Raw genomic sequence first — 19,957 nt, 5'->3', positions numbered from 1 at the left:
TGTGACCGCCAGTGCGGCGCCACGCGCCAGTAGTGCGCTTCCTGACCCACGTTTGGGTGCTTAGTGGTGCCTGCCAGCACGGCACAGTTCGCACTTCAGTGCTCTAATTATAAGAGTTGCCTTACACACCCTGTTGCGGTGTTGTGTCAGCAAGTGGTCTAATCGGACTTCAATCCTGTGTCTTGGGGTTGTGTTCGCTGACTCCTTGCTTGCACTCTTTAGTGCGGTATTGCGGACCTGTGGTTTTACCGGGTTCGCTTCCACCGCCATATTACGCTGCCATTTACTAGCAGCAGGTTTTTACCTGCACGGTGGACCCCGGACTGCGAACGCATCTATTACATCTTTCTTGGTGCGTTCCGCCAGTCCTAACAGAATACTAGCGCCAGGGTCTGGCTAGTAAATGGCAGACGATCAGCGTTTACAGCGGTACATCCAGCAGCTGGAGGGAAGGTTGGCGGCTCTAGAGCGTTCAACCTCAGCTTTGGATGTCACTGCTGTCGCTGTTCAGGCTGCAAGTGTAGCCGCAGCCAGTTTGTCCGCTGCCACCTCTGCCCCGACTTTATCCCGTCTCCCGCTTCCTGACAAGTTTGCTGGTGACAGTAAACAATGTCGCGGATTCGTAAGCCAGTGCTCCATACACCTTGAGCTCCTGGCGGCGCGTTTCCCTACGGAACGGGCGAAAGTGGGATTTATTTTATCTCTCTTGTCGGGCAGGGCGTTGGAGTGGGCAACGCCACTTTGGGAGCGTGATGACCGTGTGGTACAGAGTGCTCCGCTCTTTCTGGACGCTCTGAAGCAGGTCTTTTTGCGACCCCGTATTACACACGATACCGCGCTCCAGTTATTGACAATCACTCAGGGTTCGTCCGTGGTCAGTCAGTTTGCCATCCAGTTCCGGACTCTAGCCTCGGAGTTAGAGTGGTCGGATAAAGTTCTAATTCCGGTGTTCTGGAGGGGACTGGCAGACCACGTGAAGGACGCCTTAGCCACCAAGGAGATACCCGCCACACTGGAGGAGCTTATTTCTCTATCTACCCGCATCGACCTCCGTTTTCACGAACGAAGGTTAGAGCAGACCCAGTGTAGGCAGAGGTTTAAACTGGCTCCTACCTTCGCCAGACCTCTTGAATCTTCCGTTTTGGCGTCCGACTCCCATGAGCCCATGGAGGTTTCTCGAGCGGTACCTAAGTCTCAGGCCGCTCGAGTACCCATGGTTTGTAAAAATTGTCACCAACGAGGACATTACACTAATAAATGTCCACGGCGGTCGGAAAAACGATCGTGTCTAGTAACCTTAGGGGGAGGTTCACTAGACACAGCGGCTTTTTCCTCCAAATTGTCCTTTAAAGGGACAATCCTGTTTGACTCATCCACTCTACCAGTCGAGCTTTGTGTGGATTCAGGAGCAGAGGGAAATTTCATGTCCTCTGCTTTTGCTCTGCGCCACGCTGTACCACTTGTTATGCTCGCCAAACCTGTAACTGTTAGAGTTGTGAATGGGTCGACACTTCCACAACAAATCACACACCAGACTGTTCCATTCTCGTTGTCCATGTCCCCTTCCCACCAGGAGATTATTTCCCTTCTAGTCCTACCCGAGGGAATGGATGAGATTTTACTGGGAATACCCTGGCTCCATTACCACTCCCCACATATTGAGTGGTCCTCTGGGAGAATATTGGGTTGGAGTAAGTCTTGTATGGGCAGGTGTGTGAGTGACTGTGTACAGGTCTCTACTACCGAGGTACCCGCAGACCTTTCATCTCTTCCAAGGTACTATTGGTGCTATGCAGATGTATTCTCTAAAAAGGCAGCAGAGACTCTACCGCCTCATCGCCCCTATCACTGTCCTATTGACCTCTTACCTGGAGCTGAACCTCCTCGGGGAAGGGTATATCCCCTCTCTCTCCCTGAGACGGAGGCTATGTCTCAATACATCCAGGAGAATTTGGCAAGAGGATTCATTAGGAAGTCAGTGTCTCCTGCAGGGGCGGGATTCTTCTTCGTACAGAAGAAGAACGGGGAATTACGTCCTTGCATTGATTACAGGGGTCTCAATGCTATCACCATTAAAAATAAGTACCCGTTGCCCCTGATATCGGAGCTCTTTGACAGGCTAAGGGGAGCAAAGATATTCACCAAACTAGATCTGCGGGGTGCCTACAACTTAATTCGCATCCGTGAGGGGGACGAATGGAAAACGGCTTTCAATACCAGGGATGGGCACTATGAGTACCTAGTGATGCCCTTCGGGCTCTGTAATGCCCCAGCCGTTTTTCAGGACTTTGTCAACGATATCTTCCGGGATATGCTTTCCACCTCGGTTGTAGTCTATCTGGATGATATTCTCATCTTCTCTCCAGATATTAACTCCCACCGGAGAGATGTTGGCAGAGTCTTCGAACTCTTACGGGCGAATTCCTTATATGCAAAGTTGGAGAAGTGTGTGTTTGAACAGGAGTCCTTGCCTTTCCTGGGCTATATCATCTCGGCCCAGGGATTGGCTATGGATCCTGCCAAACTACAAGCAGTGATGGACTGGCAGGAACCCCATTCTCTTAAAGCGGTGCAGCGCTTTATGGGGTTCATAAATTACTATCGCCAGTTCATTCCCCACTTCTCAACTTTGGTAGCTCCCTTGGTATCCCTCACCAAGAAGGGAGCGAATCCCAAATCGTGGTCCGAAGGGGTCTCCAAGGCCTTCTCTTCTATAAAGTCCCATTTTGCCAGTGCTCCTATCTTACATCGTCCCGATGTGGGTAAGCCATTCCTTTTGGAAGTGGATGCCTCATCCGTTGGTGCTGGAGCAGTCCTCTATCAAAAGGATGCTCAGGGTCGGAAGCACCCATGCTTCTTTTTCTCAAAGACCTTCACACCAGCGGAGAGAAATTACTCCATCGGGGATAGAGAGTTGCTGGCAATGAAGTTGGCCTTTTCGGAGTGGAGACATCTCTTGGAGGGTGCTCAGTTCCCATTCCAAGTTTTCACGGATCACATGAATTTGGTCTATTTACAAACAGCCCAACGGCTGAATTCTCGTCAGGCCAGATGGTCCTTGTTTTTCTCCCGGTTCCACTTTACACTACATTATCTCGCCGGGGAGAAGAACATTCGTGCTGACGCTCTCTCTCGCTCCTTTGTGTCAGCTGAGGAGGAGGAGGACGAGCCTCGGCTCATTGTCCCTTCGGAGAGTCTGAGAACTGTAGCTCCGGTTTCGCTGGAGTCTGTGCCCCCGGGCAAGACTTTTGTTCCCATCAATTTGCGTCCGGAGGTTCTCGCTTGGGCTCATTCATCCAGAGTGGGTGGACACTTTGGGGCAAAAAGGACATCTGAGCTACTGGCGAGGACGTACTGGTGGCCACATATGGTTCGTGACGTCGGAGACTACGTTCAGGCATGTGTCTCTTGTGCCAAGAATAAGTCTTCCTGACAACGGCCAGCTGGTTTGTTATACCCTCTGCCGGTGGCAGACAGGCCCTGGGAGATGGTCGGGATGGATTTTGTTGTGGGTCTGCCCAAGTCTCGTGGCTGTACCATTATTTGGGTAATCACCGACCATTTTTCTAAAATGGTGCATTTGGTGCCGCTTCCCCGGTTACCTTCTGCACGGGCCTTGGCAGCGTTGTTTGTCAAACACATCTTTCGTCTTCACGGTATGCCAGACAAAATTGTCAGTGACCGAGGTCCCCAGTTTGCGTCTCGGTTCTGGAGAGAGCTTTGTCGTCTTCTCAGTATCGAGTTGAATCTCTCTTCGGCTTATCATCCCGAGATGAATGGGTTGGTAGAGAGAGCCAACCAGACATTGGTCACATATCTGCGACATTTTGTTTCGGCTAAGCAGGATGACTAGGCATCTTTGCTACCGTGGGCGGAGTTTGCTCTTAACAATGCCGTCGCTGATTCCACTGGACAGACTCCATTCCTCCTTAACTATGGTCAGCATCCGCGGGTACCTGTGCCCATGCCCGTGTCTTCCGCCGATTCCAGGGTGGCAGACTGGGCTGTGGAGGCACGGGACATTTGGGATCGCACTCAGGATGCCATTCAGGCTTCCAAGGAGAGAATGAGGTCCTCCGCCGACGCACATCGGCGCCCCGCTCCAACCTTTGCTCCTGGCGACTTAGTGTGGCTCTCCGCCCGTAACATCAGGCTGCGAGTTGAGTCTACCAAGTTTGCACCTCGCTACTTAGGTCCTTTTAAGGTCCTCGAACAGGTTAATCCTGTGGTTTACCGTCTGGCCCTTCCTCCACGCCTAGGTATCACCGACACCTTTCACGTGTCCCTCCTTAAGCCCGTCTACATGTCCCGGTTTTCTGAGTCATCTACTGGGACATCGGGTTCGTCTACGGACGATTACGAGGTGAACGCTATCTTGGGGTACAAGGTGGTTCGTGGCAAAAAATTTTATTTGGTGGATTGGGGGGGTTACGGTCCTGAGGATAGATCCTGGGAGCCTGCTGAGCACATTCAGGCTCCGCAGCTCATTGCTGCCTTCGAACGTAGCGAGGCCCAAGGAGGGGGGGGCCATGTTAGGGGTCGAGTTCCCACTTCTGCACAGGGGGAATCTCGAGCCACCTCCGCTGTGGTCTCCCATTCTTGTCCAGCCGCAGTGGAGTCTGCTCAGCAAAGACGTCGGTCCCAGTGTCTTGCTCATTCTCACTCTGTTCAGAGAGTTATTGCTGCTTCTCCAGTCTCTGCCATTAAAGTCAGTGCTGGTCAGCAGCGAGCGGACTTCTCTGGGACTAAGTCCTTGTCTGCACGTACTGAGCATGTCCAGGGTAAGATCTCCCGTTGGAGATCGAGGGTCATGTGCTCAGGCTCTGCAGCACATTCCATTGGTCCTTTTGGCAGGTCTTGGAAGGGCAAAGGTACTGTAGCCACTTCCTGTGCTGCTGCTATATAAACTGCGCATGACCGCACGGCCATGCGCTAGTATTGTCTTACAATTGAATACGTGTGTTTGTTGTGAGTGCAAGTCGTTCATTAAATACCCCTACCCTATTGTATGACTGTTCGCGTATGGAGTATGGCTGCTATCTAGCGCCCGACTAATCTCTCAACGTGTCACACACGTATCAGCGTCTATTGCTGTGACCGCCAGTGCGGCGCCACGCGCCAGTAGTGCGCTTCCTGACCCACGTCTGGGTGCTTAGTGGTGCCTGCCAGCACGGCACAGTTCGCACTTCGGTGCTCTAATTATAAGAGTTGCCTTACACACCCTGTTGCGGTGTTGTGTCAGCAAGTGGTCTAATCGGACTTCAATCCTGTGTCTTGGGGTTGTGTTCGCTGACTCCTTGCTTGCACTCTTTAGTGCGGTATTGCGGACCTGTGGTTTTACCGGGTTCGCTTCCACCGCCATATTACGCTGCCATTTACTAGCAGCAGGTTTTTACCTGCACGGTGGACCCCGGACTGCGAACGCATCTATTACATCTTTCTTGGTGCGTTCCGCCAGTCCTAACACCGGGCCTCTCTGGTTCGGTTCTGAGGCTGTCACGGTGGCTAGACCCAGTCCGCGACCCTGCTAAGGGGCGTCCAATAAAGATGGTGCAGTCTGTCAGGGGTTCGTGACGCCACCTGTGGTGTTCAGTCAGGGTGGCCGACGCTGCTGTGGGGTCTTCTGGGGCGATGGAATGGCAGCTGGATGGTATACCTTCCCACAGGTGAAGTATGTCCCCAGGGCTTCCCAATAAGGAAGATGGTAATGGTGTAGGGTGCAGTCAATAACGAGGACACAGGGTTGCAGTCTCTTTACCTCTTTACTGAAAACTCCAGGATCCTCAATCCAGAGCACGCTTAACAGGGCTATCTGAGACCGGCCGGTCCGATGGGCACATCCAGAGTTTCCTTCGCGGATGGAAATCATTGCCTACCACTAGCGCCTGTGTGTTGTAGTCCTACCCTGCTGAGCATTCGGAATAGTCCTCACAACTGCTGTTCTCGGTCGTTCGTTCTCTACAGCTCTCTCTCTCTTTGGTTCCAGATCTTTCTAGTTCAAAGTCCCCCAGGTATGTTATGGCCAGGACGCACCCGTATGACGGGAAGGCCTGGAGTTCTTCCGGGACCCTAGAGACGCCGCTCTCCCACTGTTGCCCCCTATGTCTTCGTAGGTGTTTACGTGAGACAGCCAACCTATAATTAACTGTCCTGCGGAGTTCGAAGTAAGGCCTAGAGTCAGTTACTCCCGCGGTGTTCCGGCCACCGGCTACCAGTAGGATGTTGCCTCGGTCTCACGGCACGACTCCTACTGGTACTCCTTTGTGCTTGATCTCGTTTACACTGTTCCACAATATCCTTCCCTGTTGTGAATTCTGTGGCTGAGTTCACTTCTGTGGTCACAAGTGGTATTGCAGTCTCTGGGCTTCCTCCCTCAGGTGTTTTGGTGAGCTCGTTGGCTGCCTTGCTATTTAGCTCCACCTGAGTCTGTCTTCCTTGCTCCTTGTCAATGTTCCAGTGTTGGATCTGAGCTACTGCATCTTTCCTTGGGCCTGCTGCTCTGCTAGATAAGTGCTTCTAGTTTGTTTTCTGTTTTTTTCTGTCCAGCTTGCTATTGTCTTTTGCTGGAAGCTCTGAGAAGCAGAGGGGTGCACCGCCGTGCTGTTAGTTCGGCACGGTGGGTCTTTTTGCCCCTTTGCGTGGTTTTCGTTTTAGGGTTTTTTGTAGACTGCATAGTTCTCTTTGCTATCCTCGCTCTGTCTAGAATATCGGGCCTCACTTTGCTGAATCTATTTCATTCCTACGTTTGTCTTTTCATCTTGCTAACAGTCATTATATGTGGGGGGCTGCCTATTCCTTTGGGGTATTTCTCTGAGGTAAGTCAGGCTTGTATTTCTATCTTCAGGCTAGTCAGCTCCTCAGGCAGTGCCGAGTTGCATAGGTAGTTGTTAGGCGCAATCCACTGCTGCTTATAGTTGTGTGAGGATAGATCAGGTACTGCAGTCTACAGAGATTCCACGTCTCAGAGCTCGTCCTATTGTTTTTGGTTATTGCCAGATCTCTGTATGTGCGCTGATTACTGCACGCTGTGTTGCCTGATTGCCAGCCATAACACTTCCCTTCGTGTCTCTCTCTTGGATACCGCCGCGGGGTGTGCAGGCGCGGTTCCGTTACGTTCTGTTCTGTTTGCTAGGCACCTGCCAGGTTCCCACGCCTGACAGGAACCCCCTGTGTCTTCTCCCTGCAACACCCCCTTCCACGGGATGTTGCCTGAATCCAACCCAGTCAGCTTCTAACTAACTTCCTCCCCAACCCCTAGTTTTACCAGTGTGAGGAGTGGCCCAATAAATAAAGCCTTTTGCTCCCCCTAGTGGCCAGAGTGTGAAGTGTAATGTGTTCTGGTGATACCTGGTCAGGAGAACTCCTTTAGTGCCATCAGACGTACCATCACTCCCCTTAGTGGCAGAGTGTCATACTGCAACGACCAGATCTCTGGGGCGCTGCACTCCCCCCCCGGTTAAATCCAGTACTCCTGGACTGGGAAGAAGAACAACAATACATTGCAGCAAAAGACATACAAAAGTTTGAAATGCTTAAAACAAGTAAATGGAACAATGCTTCCCTTTATGGGAGGTGAGGACACTTGAACGTTACAAACAAAAACAAGGTTAAATATTTTTAAATAACTTTCTGACTATAAATAACTCTCAGTACCCAGCTGGGTATTCTACCAAGTGCAACTCTGAACAATGATTTAACTTTTCCTTTAAGGGCGTATAAGCTGAACCCACTAAAGGCCTACTATAAAATACTATATAAATAACTCAACTTCTCTTTCCGTTCTAGCTTCACCAATGCAGGACCGCCTAGCTCCTTGGCTGGGCCTACTGTCATTGTACCGACGATCATTCTACGGTTCTCAGGAGGACTCTCTCTCTAACCCCTACGGGTTCACTTCAAGCTTTCCTGTCCTCAATCTTTATTAACATTATTAACTTTCAACATTATTAACGTTTCAATCTTTTCCGAAGCAACATGTCAACATTCCCTTTAAGAGGGAACCAAGTCTCTAAGCAGTAATGCAGATTCTCTCTGTCTGCAAGTCCACTGAAAGCAAGACCTTCTGCGTCATGTCCAGAAGCATTATCTTCGCAAAGTCTTCTTTCGCTTGTAAAACCAGTAGGGAGCACCTTTAAGAAGGTGCAAACTATATACAAAACAGTTTTGAATCATTCACCGTCCATGATCCGGCAGTCTTTTTAAACAATGATGAACTTGTGCAAAAATAGAAAAAGAACTATAAACAGTAGGGATCCCGGGTAAACAAAGGGACCCCTTTAAGAAATAACCCTGGACGGGTTTAATGCAGCAGCAAAAGCAGGAAACAGTCAACTATTTACATATTCAGGTCTTCGAGGTTTAGTTCTATACTAGGTTGCAAGGCATCCAACGGTAACGAACACTTCCCGGCCGTGGAAGCCCTGGTTCCGTGTTCTCGCCTGATGCGGTGTCAGTGTCGTTGGCTCGTCTCTCAGGTGCGGCCAGGTCACCCGGTGTCTGGATCCGAATGTCAGCTTTGGTTGCAAATTCAGTAGCGGTGATAATGCACACTGTGGTGACAGGGGTGGAGTTCATCAAATCAGGGTTCGTCGTAGTCAGGACAGCAGGTGGCGCAATTACCGGCTCGCATCGGTAGACATTTCGAGCGCACCACCCTTGCGCACTCCGATGGCGAGTGTACGTCACCTGGTCCCCTCTGTGTAGCAGCTGTCCGTCACCTCTATCGCGGCGCGGGGCCTTCACATTGTAGCTAGTAAAGAAGATTTCCGTCGGTAGCCCCGGTTCCTGTATATAGCCCCAACCCCGCTTCGGGTGAAAGGTTAGCACAGTTCCCCGCTTTACCGGACTCCCTTTACTGAGTTCTGTCTTTGGTCCTTGTACTTTCGGTGGGTCACTTTGTTCTGTCTCTTTTCGGTCTTTCCAGTGTAAAATTAGACATTGTTTATATTGTTCCCAAGTAAGCGCAGCGATGCTGAGGCCCTCCTGTCTAGTTCCGTCTGGCCCCATCCTTGGGGTGTCCCATTGGAAGATCACCCCCTCTGAGCTTTCTCCCAGTGGTGTCCCCATAGTCGTCGGTAGCAGAGGCACCAGCTTCTCCATGGTGCCGGAGGCTATAACCACCAGCTCAGGAGCAGGGAGTCGGTCGCTGTCAGGACGGGGAGCAGTCACAGGAGCCGGATCAATCAGGAGGGCAGGGGCGTTTTCCATACCTCCGTCTGATGTGGTTCCACCGATACCGATCGGTTCCATTGATGAAGACGCTGGAGTCGGCTGCAGCTCGGACCACGTTTCTCCCGGTGCGGCCCTCAGTGACGGCTCCGATCTCCATTGCTTCACATCAGCTGGCTCCACGCTCGGGATAGACTGACTCGGCTCCTCCGCCCGCGGCTCCAAGAAATTCGAGCCCTCCAGCCGTGGCAGATTCGAGTTCCGGTCTACCTCCGGCTGACGGGGACAGGCCAGGATCACTCCTTCGTCGTTCGGGCACCCGCCGGTCGTCATCCCCTCTCTGGGGTCTGCAATGGCACTCAAACGCTGCTCCTCTATTTCCTGGGGCTGTGGCTCCTTCTTGTCTTGGTTCCTGCTGCTGCAAGTCAGGGGGCGGTTCTCCTCTGCTTTGGGGCAGATCATCTACCCGCAACAGTAATCGGAGGGGGCGGTCAGCACTTCTGGCACCACTTTGATAGTCTCCTCCCATGGCACGCACTCCTTCTTCTCCTGCGCTCCTCGTGGCGTGGCAATGGCGGCAGTTTTGGTGGGAATCTTGCGGCAGATAGCAATACACAGTCTTTGCAATAAATCACAGTCCAACACGTTTCAGTCACAGTTCCAAGGCACACATGACCTGCTTCTCAGGCTTAAGTAGGATCCTATTCGTGACGCCAAGTTGGAGCGCCCCCAGACACAGGGCCACGAGTTCTCAGTACCGGGCATCTCTGGTTCGGTTCTGAGGCTGTCACGGTGGCTAGACCTGATCCGCGACCCTGCTAAGGGGCGTCCAATAAAGATGGTGCAATCTGTCAGGGGCTCGTGACGCCACCTGTGGTGTTCGGTCAGGGTGGCCGACGCTGCTGTGGGGTCTGCTGGGGCGATGAAATGGCAGCTGGATGGTATACCTTCCCACAGGTGAAGTATGTCCCCAGGGCTTCCCAATAAGGAAGATGGTAATGGTGTAGGGTGCAGTCAATAACGAGGACACCGGGTTGCAGTCTCTTTACCTCTTTACTGAAGACTCCAGGATCCTCAATCCAGAGCACGCTTAACAGGGCTATCTGAGACCAGCCGGTCCGATGGGCACATCCAGAGTTTCCTTCGCGGATGGAAATTGTTGCCTACCACTAGCGCCTGTGTGTTGTAGTCCTACCCTGCTGAGCATTCGGAATAGTCCTCACAACTGCTGTTCTCATTCGTTCGTTCTCTACAGCTCTCTCTCTCTTTGGTTCCAGATCTTTCTAGTTCAACGTCCCCCAGGTATGTTATGGCTAGGACGCACCCATATGACGGGAAGGCCTGGAGTTCTTCCGGGACCCTAGAGATGCCCTTCTCCCACTGTTGCCCCCTATGCCTTCGTAGGTGTTTAGGTGAGACAGCCAACCTATAATTAACTGTCCTGCGGAGTTTGAAGTAAGGCCTAGAGTCAGTTACTCCCGCGGTGTTCCGGCCACCGGCTACGCGCCTCAGTAGGATGTTGCCTCGGTCTCACGGCACGACTCCTACTGGTACTCCTTTGTGCTTGATCTCGTTTACACTATTCCACAATATCCTTCCCTTCATGTCTCTCTCTTGGATACCGCCGCGGGGTGTGCAGGCGCGGTTCCGTTACGTTCTGTTCTGTTCGCTAGGCACCTGCCAGGTTCCCACACCTGACAGGGACCCCCCTGTGTCTTCTCCCTGCAACACCCCCTGCCACGGGATGTTGCCTGAATCCAACCCAGTCAGCTTCTAACTAACTTCCTCCCCGAACCCTAGTTTTACCAGTGTGAGGAGTGGCCCAATAAATAAAGCCTTTTGCTCCCCCTAGTGGCCGGAGTGTGAAGTGTAATGTGTTCTGGTGATACCTGGTCAGGAGAACTCCTTTAGTGCCATCAGACGTACCATCACTCCCCTTAGTGGCAGTGTCATACTGCAATGACCAGATCTCTGGGGCGCTGCATCTACAACAACTGTTAAGAGGAGACTTTGTGCAGCAGTCCTTCATGGTAAAATAGCTGCTAGGAAACCACTGCTAAGGACAGGCAACAAATAGAAGAGACTTGTTTGGGCTAAAGAACACAAGGAATGGACATTAGACCAGGGAAGTCTGTGCTTTGGTCTGATGAATCCAAATTTGAGATCTTTGGTTCCAACCACCATGTCTTTGTGCGAAGGTGAACAGATGGACTCTGCATGCCTGGTTCCCACCGTGAAGCATGGAGGAGGAGGTGTTATGGTGTGGGGGTGTTTTGCTGGTGACACTGTTGGGAATTTATTCAAAATTGAAGGCATACTGAACCAGCATGGCTACCACAGCATCTTGCAGCGGCATGCTATTCCATCCGGTTTGCATTTAGTTGGACCATCATTTATTTTCCAACAGGACAATGACCCCAAACACACCTCCAGGCTGTGTAAGGGCTATTTGACCAAGAAGGAGAGTGATGGGGTGCTACGCCAGATGACTTGGCCTCCACAGTCACCAGACCTGAACCCAATCGAGATGGTTTGGGGTTAGCTGGACCGCAGAGTGAAGGCAAAAGGGCCAACAAGTGCTAAGCATCTCTGGGAAATCCTTCAAGATTGTTGGAAGACCAATATCGGTGACTACCTCTTGAAGCTCATCAAGAGAATGCCAAGAGTGTGCAAAGCAGTCATCAAAGCAAAAGGTGGCTAATTTGAAGAACCTAGAATATAAGACATAATTTCAGTTGTTTCACACTTCTTTAAGTATATAATTCCACATGTGTTAATTCATAGTTTTGATGCCTTCAGTCTGAATGTACAAATTTTCAAAGTCATTAAGAAAAATCTTTAAATAAAAAGGTGTCCAAACTTTTGGTCTGTACTGTGTATATATATATACAGTATGCCAAGAGTGTACAAAGCAGTCATCAAAGCAGAAGGTGGCTACTTTGAAAAACTTAGAATATAAGACATAATTTCAGTTGTTTCTCACTTTTTGTTAATTCATAGTTTTGATGCCTTCAGTGTGAATGTACAATTTTCATAGTCATGAAAACACAGAAAAGTCTTTAAATGAGAAGGTGTGTCCAATACTGTATATATGTGTGTATATATATATATATATATATATATATATATATATATATATATATATATATATATATAATATGTAGTCTTCAAAATGCAAGAATGTTAACCTGTTTCCTGGTTTCAGATTGTATCTTTTAGTTTTGGAATGAATGCTTTACATAGTGAAAACTGAACATTATTGGATAGCACACAAGTTTGTTTGCTTTTAAAGGGACAAATTCTAGTTAACGGTGAAGAGGTTGAGGAAGCTGATGTTGCCGCGAAGAATGGCCGTATCTATACTCTGGATGGCGTTCTTATTCCACCTTCTATACTACCCATACTACCACATAGATGTGATGGGACGGAATATGAAATAAATCTAGTGAGTAGGTTTGAAAATTATTTATATTTTTATCATCAGCCAGAATCTGAAAGGAAGCTCTATAATGTACCATTAAAAAGGCACAACAAATTCAATGTTAAAACAAAATTACTAATATCACTATAGTTTTAAACAAATCTCCTAATTGTGCTTTTTAGTCAAGTATCTGCTTATAAGCTCATGAAATTCCACAGCATATCAAGGTTTTGTGTACAAAACCATTCTCAGATTATCAGACATTTGAGTACTGGATTAATTTACTTTTATACTACCGTTCTGCATACTCCTTACAGCTCTTTTTTTTACATAGGGGTCCTGTGTCTCTTGTGCGTTGGTCCTCTACAGTAGATGTCCACTGGGGAGTACAGAAACCGTAAGATCTACGTCACTAACAACGTATTGAAACTTCTACAGGTTGTGGACTGGTATAACATATATCTTATTTGATTGCAGTCTGTCTTTTCACATAAATGTACTTACCAAAGATCTGTTATGGATAGCGAGATTGTTTTTGCTGGATGCTCAAGATTCTGCAACATATCTGTGCCAGTAAGTCTGCTCCTTTGATACCGGTATTTCCCCTATATATGTAATTGTGTGTGAATTAATAAAGCAATATGTTGAAAATGTGTCTTTAAACTGGTTTAATGTTGTGTTGCTTATGATCCTCTTCCAGGTACCAAAGTGTTGCAAAGGATTTTATGGCCCTGAATGCAGGCCTTGTCCTGGTGGCTTTACTAACCCATGCTCAAAAAATGGAGAGGTAGAATGCATGTCTTAAAATGTTTGAGTTATACATATATAACATTCTATTACTTATCATGTTCTGTTCCTGAGTTCTTCCAGATCTGCATTCTAATTCTGCAGGTTTTAGGTTAGGAGCACTGTGAATCTGTACAATCGACCTAAAGTATAGTTCCTTAACTTTTCTCGACGTACACTTCTCATAGACCCATTCACCAGACAGACAGCAAAAGTGTGCTCTTTGACCTTTGCCTTGCCAGTATCACTGTGCATTTTGTTTAACTGTAAAGGAAAGCAGAGCAAACCGGGGTTTTTTATACAGCAAGACCCCAAAAAGAATATATACCATTTGGTGTATGTTTTTTTTCATTATGGTCCCGATTCATCAAGACCAAAGATTTTCACGCTCGTCTTGATGAAGGGCACGTTAGATCCAGATACTGGAGTGAGATTTCTGGCTAAAAGGATGCCACAGCTTGTCATGAATTAGGTGAGCTGTGGTATTATGCCCCCACTGCACCCCTGTCCAGACCCAGCTCTCCCCATTTTGGCAGATCTGGAAGAAAATGTCGTGAAAATACCTAAGATGATGATCGTTAAATTGCAACTCCAAATTGCAAAAACCGTTTGTGACTTTTCAAAGCAATTTATACTCAAGAAATTGGTTTGATGAATTGGGGACAATGTTCCTAACATTAACATATGTCTAGGTATCCATCCTGACTGTCAGACTTGTATCACATGAGCCTAGGTATCCGATAGTGGCCAAAAATGCACTGTGTCCTTTACCTAAATTATAAAATGTATTCACTTGTATTAGTCTCGAATTTTCCCTAAGCTGTGTGCTATGCATTATTTTTAGTGATGAGCCAGTGTACTCGTTGCTCGGGTGACCTCCTAGTATTTGTTAGGCTTGGTTCAAATTGCGATAATGCAGCCTGTTCAACACATGCGTTAAACGGGCTGCGTTAATGCAAGTGCCGACTTGCCATCATGCTAGCGCAGATAGAGCTAGCAGATGCTCTATCTGTGCTAGCAGTGACGGACCCGGAAACGCTGCAGCCCGCGTCCCAGGGTCCGTCACTCAATGACAGCATATCGCTAGCTCACGCCCATTATGGGCGTGCGCTAGCGATGCGCCCGAAATAGAGCTCAATGGGAGCGTTAACAGACTGCGTTACACCTAGTTATTTTATATAGAAAGGGCACTTGTTCCACCCTTACTTTATTCCTCATGGGTAGCTCATACTAATGCTGCCATTTCATGCTATTGCCTTTCAGTGGCATGTTCAGCTGGCGCCTTTCTGAATATATTTAAGGGGGTTATTTAACTCACTCCCCGTGTGAGGTTTTTTTCACTTCTGATTTGTACTCAGTGTTTGTTATGTGGCTATTCAGGCTCCTTTGTAAGCAGGTACATCTCAGGGAGACACACCATTTTGTGTGAATACTGTGAGTATGGCTAGTTACAGAGTCATGTGATGTCTATTTGGTATTTTCAATGCATATTTATTTAACTACTGGGTTCTCTGTTATCAGCCAGCTATTGGAATACTAAATCTTTCTATAATCCTGTTTTTTTCAGCTCAAGGTGCTTAGCATATAAAACATAGTTTGGATAGTCTGTTCATATAGGCAGCACAATTTTGCACATGGTATTTACACATTGTCTTTGAGGGTAATTAAAGGGAACCTGTCACCTGAATTTGGCGGGACTGGTTTTGGGTCATATGGGCGGAGTTTTTGAGTGTTTGATTCACCCTTTGCTTGGATTGAAGTTCATTCTCTGTCCTCCGTAGTACATGCCTGCACAAGACAATCTTGCCTTGCGCAGGCTTGTGGTACGGAGGACAGAAAATGAACTTCAATCCAATATTTCGGCCAGCATGCAGCCAGCGGGTAAGCAAAGAGTGAATCAAACACCCGAAAACTCCGCCCATATGATCCAAAACCAGTCCCGCCAAATTCAGGTGACAGGTTCCCTTTAAGGGTGGCAGGTTCTATTTTGAACCTTTTGTAATATGGATGCCATGTCAATTGTGTGACAAAGTTTTAGGTTTTTTTAATGTTTTTTGCTTGTTCACATGTGTGTTTTTCAAGTAAAAATTGTATTGATTATATGTTTAAATCCAGCCTCAGGTGATCCCTCCGTTATGGCCTATTCCTTTCTTTCCTTTTCTGCATGACATTTGTTGTTTAGGCCGGGGTGGATCCCTTGTATATTGGTCTGTGGTGCCCCCTAAATCTATACTGTTTGTAATTATTTTATATAGAAATTGTAATGAAATGTATATACAGGAAATACTAGACATACGGTAATTCCTAATGACTAACAAAACCGGCATCTTAGAATTGTATGCTGAATATATCAGGAAACCTTACATTGTATGTACACTCCAAACACGCTCTGAATTTAGACTAAATGAATAAACACCAAACCTCTGCACCATGGACACATGGAAAGGGGAGCCACAATGGTCTCATGCCTATTGTAAAAGTTGTTTTTTTTTTCTTTTGCTGTGTTTGGAGGAATACCTTACCATTTTCCAATGAACTCTAAGATTTTATGTGCCCTTCATGAGAAATATATCAGTCCATACATGCAATGGAGTTGATAGCTAATTTATCTGGTCACTCACCATGGATATTGGCTTTTATTATAGGTTTATATTATAAATTATATATATTATTTATTATATTATTTTCTATGTTTCAGTGTGTGGATGGAATGACAGGGAATGGGACGTGCATCTGTGATGAGGCATTTACTGGCTCCAACTGCCAGCGTTGTATGGATGTAGAGAAGTATGGCCCTCGCTGTGACAAAAGTAAGTTCTATATAGTAATTTATTAATGTATGTATTAATGCAGCTAGAAGGTTTATGAAATTAGGAGCGCCTGTCATAATGCACAAATATATGCATTCTATCTCAAGATTCTCTATATCATATATGTTCATCTCTATGCTACGACACACAGATCTACATCTCTGGACCAGATATTACCACCCTACTAACCAGAATCCCTCAATGTCTGTCCACTATTTCATCCTTCTTCTCCACTAGATTTCTAAAACTTAACATGGACAAAACAGAATTCATCATCTTTCCCCCATCTCACACGACCTCCCCAACGAACCTATCCATTACAGTAAACGGCTGCCCACTCTCCCCAGTCCCACAAGCCCGCTGTCTTGGGGTAATCCTTGACACTGATCTCTCTTTTAAACCACATATCCAAACCCTTTCCACTTCCTGCCGCCTCCAACTCAAAAATATTTCACGGATCCGCACATTCCTAAACCAAGAATCTGCAAAGACCCTAGTCCATGCCCTCATCTCCCGCCTTGACTACTGTAACCTCCTGCTCTGTGGCCTCCCCTCTAACACTCTTGCACCCCTCCAATCTATTCTAAACTCTGCTGCCCGACTAATCCACCTGTCCCCCCGCTATTCCCCGGCCTCTCCCCTCTGTCAATCCCTGCACTGGCTCCCCATCACCCAGAGACTCCAGTACAAAAGCCTAACCATGACATACAAAGCCATCCACAACCTGTCTCCTCCATACATCTGCGACCTCGTCTCCCGGTACTCTCCTGCACGCATCCTCCGATCCTCACAAGATCTCCTTCTCTACTCCCCTATTATCTCCTCTTCCCACAATCGCATACAAGATTTCTCTCGTGCATCCCCCCTACTCTGGAATTCTCTACCACAACATATCAGACTCTCTCCTACCATCGAAACCTTCAAAAAGAACCTGAAGACCCACCTCTTCCGACAAGCCTACAACCTGCAGTAACCACCAATTGACCAAACCGCTGCACGGCCAGCTCTACCCTCACCTACTGTATCCTCACCCATCCCTTGTAGATTGTGAGCCTTCGCGGGCAGGGTCCTCTCTCCTCCTGTAACAGTTATGACTTGTATTGTTCAAGATTATTGTACTTGTTTTATTATGTATACCCCTCCTCACATGTAAAGCGCCATGGAATAAATGGCGCTATAATAATAATAAATAATAATAATAATATGTAGTTCATAATCACCTCAATACTGTTGTCTGCTACTCAGACCACCCATTCTTAAATATTATATGCCCCAATATAATATAAAAATACCCTATACTCCTCTCCCATACTGGCGCCATACCAGCAATGTCGGCGCCAGGTCTCTCGAGGATTGCATGACATGTGAGCCCTGCAGCCAATCAGTGGTCATTAATGGGCTGCTGCCCTCTCCTTCCTTTAAAATGTCTGAGGTTTGTCCGAAGGAAGTTAGAGCATAGCAGCCCATTAGTGACTGATTAACTGCAGACCTCATACCACATAACGATGTCATGCAAGCCTAATGATATGCAACGCCAACATAGCTGAAATGACGCCGGGTTGAGAGTAAAGTATAGTGTATTTGTATTTTACATCGGGGACTATAGTATTTAAGAAGGAGTTGTGCTAGTAGTAGACATCCACTTTAATGGGGCTTGTCCAGCTCTAGGCTACACGTTTGCAGTCACTCTATGAGACTGCAGACTTGTAAGTCCTCAGATCGCACACTGCGATGAGGATACTCCGACTCCAGGAATAGCAGGCGCATTACTTCAAGTAGGTGATTTGCATACATGTGGTCAAATGCCGATTAGACGTGCGTTGTCTCACTCACAGCAGGTGTATTGAGCGAGGCCTGACACGTCTAGTGGAAATGTGGTCGGAAATATGCAAATCTCACTCTTGCCGTCACATGACTGGCGCCGGAGAATCCTCACAGCGTGCAGTGCATGCAATGTGAGGATACACAAGTCTGCAGTCCCTTGTAGCCTAAGGTCAGACAACCCCTTTTACTACAAAAATTATAGTATTTTACTATGTATATCGCCTATGAATGGTAAGTAGATTCAATAGATTATATACACTGTATATGCATTAATGTTTAATTGAGGCATTTGCGCTACATATACATTATTGCACAAAATAGCTGGAACATTAAGCCTTGGTTATTAAGCCTTGGTTCATATCAGAGAGGTAGTTTTTAATCTGCAAAAAAACATTTATTGCTAAAAAATAAGAATCAAGATATTAATTATTGTTACTTGGCCTCAGAATGTGGATGTGTCCATGGAAGATGCAATAACCATATAGACAGTGATGGTAGCTGCCTGAGTGGATCTTGCAAACTGGGGTATGCAGGACAATTCTGTGATAGCAGGACTACTACTTGTGGACCTCTTATTCCCTTCTGTCACGCTCATGCAGACTGTGTATACAGCAACGGATTGCCCAGGTACTCTTAAGTCTGCTAATATTGTATTCATGAAGTGCTAAAGATCTGTGCTATATACAGTATATACACACACAGTGGGGGAAATAAGTATTTGATGCACTATTGATCATGCAAGTTTTCCCACCTACAAAGAATGGAGAGGTCTGTAATTTTTATCGTAGGTATACTTCAAGTGTGTGAGACGGAATCTTTAAAAAAAATTATTTTTACATTATTAAATTGCATTTTATTGCATGAAATAAGTATTTGATCACCTACCAACCAGCAAGAATTCTGGCTCTCACAGATCTGTTAGTTTTTCTTTAAGAAATCTTCCTATTATCTGTATTAATTGCACCTGTTTGAACTTGTAATCTGTATAAAAGACACCTGTCCACACACTCAATCACACTGCAATCTCTCCACCATGGCCAAGACCAAAGAGCTGTCTTAGAACACCAGGGACACAGTTGTAGACCTGCACAAGGCTGGGATGGGATGCAGGACAATAGGCAAGCAGCTTGGTGAGAAGGCACAATTACCGGTATTAGAAAATGGAAGAAACACAAGATGACTGTCAATCTTCCTCGGTCTGGGGCTCCATGCAAGATCTCTTCTTGTGGGGTAAGGATGATTCTGAGAAAGGTCAGGAATCAGCCCAAAACTGCATGGGAGGACCTGGTCAATGATCTGAAGAGAGCTGGTACCACAGTCTCAAACATTACCATTACCATTGATTCTACATCATATATAAGATCTTTGCTTCCTTTTACTGAATGAAAAAATACTATATTTTTTCTAGTGGCTTGTTCACTTGAGTCTTGTTTCCTTTGTCAAAACCGCTATGTGTTAATCTAAAATTGAGTTGGAAATATGAGGTTGAATCTAGGATTTCTGCAGCAGTTGTAATGGCAGATCCTCATACATATTAGTCATATTCTTACTCAGAGAGACTGAATGGAGAGAGCCATGCATGTGCTGTGCTGCAACCTCACCACTCACAGCAGCTGAAGATAGTAATCCCCATGGACAAGCTATAAATGTCTGAGAGGAGAATAGAAAAATATTTAGAATTGAGAGTCCTCAGTGGTTGATACCTTTTAATGGCTAACTGAAAAGATAGTAGCAAATTGCAAGCTTTCGAGACTACTCAGGTCTCTTCATCAGGAATAGACTATTAGTGCCTTGTTGGACACGACTTGTTATGACAGAGGGACCGCTTTCATAAATTTCTGTACAAGTACTCTGATAAACCCGGGAGAGCTCTAGCGAGGTTTTTGCACCCCCACCACTTATATCCCTACCATGAGGTCTGCTACGGGTGAACTGGTCCATTTTCCTG

General features: G+C 47.0%; 1 protein-coding gene across 1 annotated transcript in view; it reads left to right on the top strand.

Annotated features, from left to right (window-relative positions):
• The window catches only part of STAB2 (stabilin 2), a 243,987-nt gene that overhangs the window by 70,869 nt on the left and 153,161 nt on the right, over positions 1 to 19,957 (top strand). Inside the window, exons 18-23 of the mRNA XM_069764255.1 lie at positions 12,461 to 12,613; positions 12,924 to 12,986; positions 13,067 to 13,162; positions 13,290 to 13,376; positions 16,074 to 16,185; positions 18,456 to 18,636. Coding sequence (XP_069620356.1) covers positions 12,461 to 12,613; positions 12,924 to 12,986; positions 13,067 to 13,162; positions 13,290 to 13,376; positions 16,074 to 16,185; positions 18,456 to 18,636 — 692 coding nt within the window. The remainder of the gene's footprint in view (positions 1 to 12,460; positions 12,614 to 12,923; positions 12,987 to 13,066; positions 13,163 to 13,289; positions 13,377 to 16,073; positions 16,186 to 18,455; positions 18,637 to 19,957) is intronic.

The sequence above is a fragment of the Ranitomeya imitator genome, chromosome 4 (genome assembly GCF_032444005.1).
Source record: "Ranitomeya imitator isolate aRanImi1 chromosome 4, aRanImi1.pri, whole genome shotgun sequence".
NCBI lineage: Eukaryota > Metazoa > Chordata > Amphibia > Anura > Dendrobatidae > Ranitomeya > Ranitomeya imitator.
Note: the sequence above shows the minus strand (reverse complement) of the source record. Positions and strands in the feature narration are given on the sequence as shown.